We start from the raw sequence: 9,547 nt of genomic DNA on the forward strand, positions 1-9,547 counted from the left end.
TACGATTCGGTTTCGGTAATAACCATTAAATTTCGGTTCGGTTTCGGTAATAACCATACTAACCAAAGTTGACGCGAATTTTTGAATAACACATAAATTTTATGAACATATATTTCATATTTTTTTATTTTTACGATGGAACTGAATGTTTTACAAGAGGAAGATACAAAAATGTAAAAAATCTGCGGACGAAAATAAAAACTATGCAATGTTGGTACTTGAACTCACGACCTATTCTCACGTAAGGCTAAACTACACGTCTAAACCAGCATGCTAGAGCATATTCTTTGTATGGATTTTAATACCGACTCTATATAAAAGTATACTGCGAAGTTTGGCTGGGCCATCAAAGAAAAATGTTTCGCTGTCTACTCAATTCGGTTTCATTCGGTTAAACCGAATTATTTCGGTTTTAAACCGAATTAACCATTTGTCATACGGTTAGCTATTTTGCTAACTGTAACCTAACCTATAACTGAAAAAAACCATAATTTAGTTACGGTTAGGTTTTTTTCGGTTCGGTTTTCGGTTTCAGTTCGGTTATGCACAGCCGGAGACGGGCCTGCCTACGTACAGACATCAATGCTGCCATTTATAAGTAGATAGTCAGGGTGCAGCAGTGGCCTCAGCGGCCATTGAATTTGCTAGCGAGGTCGCCCGAGCCATTGCATCTGCCCTGCAGTCATGGAGAACGGCGATGGTGAGTACGCGCAGGACGGCTCCGTGGACCTCCGAGGCAACCCCGTCCTCCGCTCCAAGCGCGGCGGCTGGACAGCCTGCACCTTCATCGTCGGTACGTACCTACTCCGGTCGCCGGAAGCCCGGAACGCAGCAATAGATCCATGTGTGCGCATGCTTAACCGGCTTGTTCCATGCCGTCGGCGGCGACGCCGGCGTTGCATGTGTTGATTTGCAGTGTACGAGCTGTTCGAGAGGATGGCCTACTACGGGATCGCGTCGAACCTGGTGATGTACATGACCAGGAACCTTCACCAGGGGATCGTCGAGGCGTCCAACAATGTCACCAACTGGTCTGGCACCGTCTTCCTCACGCCGCTCATCGGCGCCGTCGTTGCCGACGCCTACCTCGGTCGTTACTGGACCTTCGTCGCCGGTTCAGCCATCTACCTCATGGTACGACCGCCTTCTTGGTCCAAACATAGTTTCTTCAGTAAAATGCGCTAATTATGCAAGAAAAAAAATCAGTAAACGGTCCGTGCCTAGAAAAGACCACCAACGTACTTGGAAACCAATACAGCAGGCACTACCTACAATTTTGCTACACAATACTCCCTTAGTTTTTAAATATAAGCTATATATTTTTTAACACGAAAATTAAAGAATGCAAATTGAGGAAAAATTACGCTATGATTAGACGGGATTAATCCTAGGCAGTTAACTTGAGGTAATAGAGGATTTTGCGTAAGATAAGGAAACATAATCAAATACCTAAAAATATTGTCCATACAAGTGGTGCAACACAATATACCTTATATTCTAGAATGATTCTCAAACAAACTACATGGTTTATATCTAGAACCGAAGGAAGTAGTAATTATTTTTTCGTTGCAAACATCTATCATATATAAGATTTATTGTTTCTGAGAAAATAAATAGTATTTCCTCCGTTCACAAAAAGATTCTGAACTTACATTTTTTTCAATAAAGGAAATATATTAATATCAAGAGATACCAATTACACCCAGCCTCTGCAACAACGCACCACCCTAATGGCACTACGGATGCACACAGCCAAAAAAAAAAAAAAAAAACTAAGAAACAAAAATCCCGCTACAGTATCACAGGCCTAACAACAGCAATACATCCACCACCATGACAACACATGAATTGCAGGCTCTCCAAAAAACGACGCCTCCAAGAAGGGAACAGTGCTCCAACACCGTCGTCGTTCGATCAAAGATCTTAGGTTTTCACCCTGAAGATAGTCCCCACTCTCAAAACAATGCCTCCACCAAGGTCACTGCTAGGCACAACCAGTTAAGACCAGACCTTGGGTTTTCACCCTGAAAGGTAGGACTCTGCGCTTCACATGTGTTATCGCCCCCACTTTCATACCGCTGCTGTGAAGCCCGGACACCAAGCAAGCCCCTCAACAACGCGGAGATTTGAACCTCCCTTAGCTAGTCCTCTCCTCCGGCCTTCATGAAATTCTCTTCTTCCGACTTTCATCATGGATCCATAGTCACTTGATGTCAACACAGAAAAAGAGCTTCGCGCTGCTCCCTCCAGAACCAAACGGTCGGAATAAACGCATGGATGCGCACGACCGAATACCTCCGATCCAGCAAACTCCAGGCAAAGCAGTGTTACATTCGCCGGCGGAGCCTTCCGGAACTCAACCCTCCGGCCAGATCACGAGTCCAGGCCTCCGGTAGGTCCTCCTCTTCACGCAAGAGAGGCCCTAGGACCGCCGCTTTTATTCAGGTCGGACCCCCACGACGGCAACCATCCCAGGCTGGCCAACCCAACCCTCCACCGGCGACACCATCGCCGGCTTCCATGCACCTCCATCTCACAGCCGGATGGCGATGATAGATCAAAAATCCACCACCACCAACCGCAGGCCAACCCTCTCCGGCGAAGAAGAGGCCACCTCCTCCGTCAAACCCAAGGCTGCTGCCCCGGGCGCCCTCGTGTCGCGGAAGATGCCCGAGATCGCCTCCACGCACCAACGAGAGGCGGGGGTGGATGGCATGGCGCAGACCGAGGGTCTGGCCGCCGCCCAACACCAACCGCTGCCGGAGTGCTGCGGGAAGGCGACGAGAGGAGGGAGACCGCATCGCCGCCCATCCCACCCGCGCCGACCGGTCCGCCAGGGGACAGCCGACGGGAGGAGGGCCGCCGCCGCCGTCGCCCATCCCATGCGCGTCTGCTCCGCCATGCATCGAGGAGGTGGGGATCCGGCCGCCGATCTCCACGCGGCGACGAGGAAGGGCCCCCGCCGCCGCCACGCCCCTAGGGACTTTGCCCCGGCGGCGCTACCGGCGGCTACGGCGGCGGAGGGTGGGGAGCGTGAGAGGTTAGGGTTAGAAGGGTGGGCATATTTTAATAAAATTGAGACAAAGGCAGTACTACAGTTGTTAATCATCACCTCTTGACGTTTATCAGGATAGTGAGCGAATGTGATGCTTTTGTCACCTAGTGGTAAGGAGGAGTTGATGCTTTCTTACCCACCCGAGTTTGAGTTCTTGTACCCCAATTTCGATGATGTTGCACCATTCTTGTTAATTAAACGCCATGGGGTCTCTCCATTGGTCGTCTTTTTTATTTTTTTGGTCACCTAGTTGTTTGTTTGTCACTTCTTTTTGTGTGGTAGCGAAAATAATGGTTGGACCTTAGAATGCATCCAAGTTAAACCTGACAAGCAACATTGGCGTCATTGGGAAGAAATAACAATGGGAAATCTCGTACTTTGCCGCCGGACCAGGCGTCATTGGGTAGGTACTGATATTGGTTGGCTTACTGGTGCGACTTTAAGGCTATCTCTTACCGTTTTCAGCCATCTAGTCTAGATATGATGACCAGCAGCATTCATTCTCCTCCCTGCTTCTTGATCTCTGGATATGTTCTTCTAGTTAAAACTAGGACTGACAAAAAAAAAGCGTCATCAGGAAGGAATAACCACGGAAAATCTAATACGTGCCGCAGGACCAGGGTTCAATAATTAACATGGGTGCATCTTTTGGACATGTCATATGAGCATTAGGTACTCCTTGGATTCTTGGTGCGACTTTAAGGCCGTCTTCAATCATTATGTGGATCGACAGAATAAACAAGAAACAAAAAATTGCGGATGTGGTCACATGTGGTTGCTAGTTTCTCTGTTACTTGTTTACTTGTCACGATAGTTGTTGAGGGTAGCAGACTCTCAACTCCTAAGGGAATACTCTATAGGGTATTGACTGGCATTTCGTGATGTGTTAGATGATGGATGATGTATGCCTGGCCAATCTCTTCTACGTCCTCAATCAGGAGGTGATGCACGTCTATTTGGGGCAGTGGGCAACACAGCGCATTCTTAGAGCATCTACAATGTTGTTAAATGCTCAATATGCCACCTAATAAAAAATACCTTTGATGGCTAATGGCTAAGTTCCCTACAATGTGTAGATTGTCGAAAAAATCTACATTCTCTCGGTAACTTTACATGGCCCACTAGAGAGGGGTGAAAGAAACACAATTTGACTTTAAGAGCATCTACTTGCTCTCATGCCATACCTTTTGGCTATGGCAATACCATTTACAATGGAGGAAACCAATGCCAAAAACCAAATTCACAAATTGAAACTACTATTTAGCATACACTATGGATGCTCTTAGTGAGAAAATAAAAGGGAAAAAAACTACATTTTTGATCATTGGATCGGCATGTACTAGGCATTAAAGGTTGAACGGGTTATGCAAACATTTCAAACTTAGATACAAATGAGGATGGCATTTTTTTTACTAAGCTATTATGGTTAAAAAAGGCAAATTCTTTTGTTACGCATTTCGGAAGTATGTCGTTGCATGTTTATGAAAATGTGCAATTTCAATTTTGTGAAAAAACTGAAACTTTATATTTGAGAAGAAAAATGCGTATTATGTTAAAACCTTCCGGTTACAGTTTCTGCAAGTGGGTAATTTCATATTTTTGTAAAATAAAATGCAACTTTAGTTTAGTGAAAGGTACAACATACACACAACTAGGGAGTGTAAAAACAAATATCTAGCATTTCAAGACCTTCGATTGTGTTTTTTCAGATTTAGTAGTTGCATAATTTTGAGAAAGTGCAACTTTGACATATACTCCTGTCTTGCAAGTTGGTTGCAAAGACATGACAATTTGTCCATAATCAGAGAAAATACACATGTCACTAAAAGTGGTTAATTGCATTTGTAAAAGGTGCATCATGCGTATAATCAGCTAAAAAACAGCACATCGAGTAGTAGAAGCATTTCTCCAGGAAACTCCAAATGGAGCCTGAGCTCCTAGGATCCCATCATTTTTCTAAAAAAATTTGGAATCATATTTATTACATTTGAAAACTCTAGAAGTAGAAGTCAATAATGTAGTCAATGTTGTATACTACAAGCGTGCCGGAAATTCAATTTGGCTCCCGGGTGCATATGCTCCCTATACCAGAAAAACATTTTTTAAATGTCGAATATTTTTGTTTTTTTTACATGTACATCTCCATTATATATGTGCGCTCGTCAATGTTCACGAAAAAACAAAACTTTTTATAGTCTTTTTACACAAGCTACATGACCAGACGATTTTTCATGAAACGACTTTGCGAGCATGTATCACATCAATATGTATGTGCAAATTTTTTGTTTCAATTTTTTTAATATTTCAAGATAAGTGTAAGATTCATTTTAAAATAAATGGTGCATATGCTCTCATGTGCCAAAACATCACTTCCCAAATGTGCACAATCTTAACTTTATATAGTTTGTATCCTACTCTACACAAAAAAGACTGAAGTGTGAACCTAAGTATAGTGAACGGTGCAATTTTTTTGACGCAAGAACGGTGCAATTTCTGAACTCCAAGATTTGTCAATTATTAGTTTTAAGTAGCTGAGTAACAATTTCTGAATTACAAGCTTGAAGTATAAGTCATTGAGTAAACCCAATATCTTTTATATAATTTTGCAAAATATATTAAATAAGGCCTATTTGGAGCTCGACTACCATTTGTCTAAATTTAGTGAGGAGTTGGACTCTTCTCTCCAGGCTACACAAAGGAACAAAAAAATACGTAATAAGGAAATAAAAAAGAAAGACAACATTCTAATCCCACATACAAAACACAGAAAAAAGGTAAAGGAAAAGACAATAAATCCAACCCACATAAGTAATGCAGGCGAAACATAATAATGCCCTTAAGAAAATGCACTCACTTTTTTTTTTTGCTAAACCTAGTATAGATGCTCAGAAAATATGTACGTTTATCTATGACCGCACGCACACATCATACCCTATGAGAACCTCCAAGAAAATGAGTCTAAAAGATTTATTTAATGGGTCTTGAGATTAACGAAGAAAATACATACGTCTCCCACTAAATAATATTCTGCTTGTTTATGAAACACAAATCGTCAAACCTGAGATTTTATGGCTAGTATGCTGGGTATCACTGCTCTCATAACCATTCTACCACAAGTTGATTATCGATCATGTGTTGTTGCTGCAAATCCAACCTAGTACACAAAATAGAATCATGTGGCGATAAAGGAGAAGTGTTGTTTGGGAAAAAAAAGTAAACTCGCTATATATATTAAACAGAAGACGTATAGCGTTGTACTCATGGAAAAAAATAGCGCGCTATTCCAACGCTAATAGCACGCTATAGCCTATTTGGAGAGCCGACGCTACGCTATTTCAGCGCTATAGCGCGCTATTCGTGTTAATAGCACGATATAGCATGCTAATAGCGTATTTTTAGACCCACGCTATTTTGTTATAGCGCGCTATTTTTTTCCTAACTTCGTTCATGATATTGTTTGTTTTTTGTTAAATTCTCCAGGAATTTGGAAATCCCATGTATGATTCACCGCACCAACTAATTAAATTCGATCTGATCACTCCTTTAGTTTCTCAAGCTTGAATTACTGATACAAACGCAGGGTATGATACTGCTGACGCTGTCGGTCACCGTGCCGGCACTGAAACCTCCGCCCTGCGACGGCACCACCTGCCCGCGCGCCTCCGCCCTGGAGCTGGGCGTCTACTTCGGCGGGCTGTACACCATCGCGCTCGGTCATGGCGGCACGAAGCCCAACATCTCCACCATCGGCGCGGACCAGTTCGACGACTTCGACCCGGTGGAGAAGCTGCACAAGCTCTCCTTCTTCAACTGGTGGATGTTCACCATCTTCCTTGGCATCCTCTTCTCCACCACCGTCCTAGTGTACCTCCAGGACAACGTTAGCTGGTCCGTGGGCTACGGCATTCCTACGCTGGGGCTTCTGGTCTCCATTGTCATCTTCCTCGCTGGCACGCCGATGTACCGCCACAAGAAGCCACAGGGTAGCCCGCTGACGAGCATGGGGAAGGTGGTTGCGGCGGCCGTGTGGAAACACAAGGTCGAGCTGCCCATGGACGCCAAGCAGCTGCACGAGCTGGAGCTGGAACACTACACGAGCAGGAAGAGGTTCCGCATGGACGCCACGGATTCCATGAGGTTCCTGAACAAGGCGGCCGTCAAGGTTAATCCCGAGAAGGACGACAACGACGACGACCGCGAGTCGTTGGGGCTTCCACCGTGGACGCTTTGCACGGTGACGCAGGTGGAGGAGACGAAGCAGATGGCCAAGCTCGTACCGTTACTCCTCACTATGTTCGTGCCGTGCACGCTGTTCGCGCAGGCAGGTACGCTTTTCGTGAAGCAGGCGGCGACGCTGGATCGGCGCTTCGGCGGGTTCCAGGTGCCCCCCGCGAGCCTCGGCGCGGTGGTCGTGCTAGCCATGCTCATCTGCGTCGCGCTCTACGACCGCGTATTCGTCCCCGTCGCACGGAGGCGCACAATGAACCCGAGGGGGATCACGCTGCTGCAGCGGATCGGTGCCGGGCTGCTGCTCCAGGTCGTCACCATGGCGGTTACGGCGGCGATCGAGAGTCATAGGCTGGGCTTTGCAAGGAGCCACGCCCCTGACGCCGCCGGCGTGCTTCCTCTGAGCATCTTCCTGCTGCTGCCGCAGTTCGTGCTCATGGGCGCCTCCGATGCGCTCCTGTTGGTGGGTCAGATCGAGTTCTTCTACGACCAGGCGCCGGAGAGTATGAAGAGCCTCGGCACGGCGCTGTCCCTGACGGCGTACGGGGCGGGCAACATCCTCAGCAGCGCCGTCCTCTCGCTGGTCGTGCGTGTCACCGGGAAATGGGGGACCCCGTGGGTGACCAATAACCTCAACACATCGCGCCTCGACTACTACTACGCGCTCCTCGCCGTGCTCGCCGTGGCGAACCTTTCGGTGTACATTGCTCTCAGCAGGAGGTACACGTACCGAGCGGAGTCGAGGGAAACAATCGCTATCGCCATGGACGTGCAGGGCGGCCCGGCAGGAGTTCACTCAAAGCCAGCGTCAGTGGGATTGAGATCCGGTGCCCTGACTAAGGCAGGGCACCGATGAACAGTACGGTGTCCTGCCCCCTTTTTTAGCCGTCGGATCAAAAATGAATGGACAGATGACTATGAACAGTGCATCTGCTACAGGACAACAAACAGTGCGCTAGCTACAGGACATTCGCTACAGTATTTATCTACAGTGCATCTGCTACAGGGTAGTGTACAGTACCAAGCTACAGTGATTAATCTTGGCTCTCTATTTTTGATCCAACGGCCGAAACTGCAGGGCACGGTACTGTTCATCCGTGCCCTGCCTTCATGGGGGCACCGGATCCGTGTCCGCGTCAGTGACATGAAAAACTTATATGCGCTACATTTTGCTATGGAGGGAGTAAGCACTACTGTAGTTAATTATTGATCCTTACGTGGAACATGGATCGAGCGTTAGTGACTCATGAACGCATACATATGACGATATTTGTTCGATATCTGTATGATAAATCATAGGGAACCAGTAAGTAGGCTTTGGCGCGGCACACTCTGCGCCCGTGGAGGTATAGTACAAAAATATTTTTCATGCATACAAGAATGTTCGAGTATGCAAAGTTTGTAATAGTTAAACACTCGTATTTGGTTTAGAAATCTCTACTAATAAGTTACGGATCGGTAGTGTAGGTAGGTCAAAAAAACGGAACAAATTTTCGTCCATCAAAAAAACCGATCTAAACCCTGGTACTGTCAAAGAAACAAATCTATCCTTCCGCCTTGGCTAAAAAAAACAGAGAGATTTTTCTGGCACCTGTCCACGTAACCGCTAAAAGACCCCAAAGAGTTTTGATGAGATGCTTCGTTTGATCTGTATCCGTCAGAAACAGCTTCCTATGGAAAAAAAAGAAGGGAGCGCCTACGTCTCAGTCGACTGAGAAATTGCTACGTCTCAGTCGACGCCGTAGTAACACGCAGCCAGCAGCATCAGGCAGTCGACTGAGAACATCTCTATGTCTCAGTCGATCAATCAGCACACACGAAACCTTTTCCTTGTCTCTGTCTGCGCTTCCTGTCTTTTTCACACGAGCTGTCACTTGACATTATGTGGGCTGTCACCTGACATTTAATGTGGCCTATCACCTGATATTTAAGTGGGCTTCATCTGGGCTTCCTGTCACCTGATTTGTGCGTGGGCTGTCTACCAGCAGAAACCCCTTCTGCAAGTAAGAAGACACGATCATCTCGTGATCAGTTCTTCCCCATTCATCGTCCTCACCATCGTGGCCATGGGGGAAAGAGAGTGGAGCAAACCCTAAGAGGAAAACAGCATCTCCCACGAAAAAAAAATCCCATAAAAAGATAGAAAGAGGAAGATCTGCTCTATTCTCCCCCTCCCTCAACCCCTCCCTCGACAGGAATCTTGCTGAATATGGAGTATGGATCAGGATCTTACCTTGGTATGAAATTTCTGCTCCTCCCAGATCT

The 9,547-nt window shown here is 46.3% G+C and overlaps 1 protein-coding gene across 1 annotated transcript; it reads left to right on the plus strand.

Moving 5' to 3' along the window:
- The first annotated feature begins 603 nt into the window (after positions 1-603).
- Positions 604-8,415, plus strand: LOC127299947 (protein NRT1/ PTR FAMILY 5.2). Its single transcript, XM_051330012.2, has 3 exons — positions 604-793; positions 917-1,134; positions 6,636-8,415. Exons 1-3 carry the CDS (start codon positions 685-687, stop codon positions 8,136-8,138), a joined length of 1,830 nt encoding a protein of 609 aa, XP_051185972.1. The 5' UTR covers positions 604-684; the 3' UTR covers positions 8,139-8,415.
- The last annotated feature ends 1,132 nt before the right edge of the window (positions 8,416-9,547 follow it).

This window comes from Lolium perenne, chromosome 1 (genome assembly GCF_019359855.2).
Source record: "Lolium perenne isolate Kyuss_39 chromosome 1, Kyuss_2.0, whole genome shotgun sequence".
NCBI lineage: Eukaryota > Viridiplantae > Streptophyta > Magnoliopsida > Poales > Poaceae > Lolium > Lolium perenne.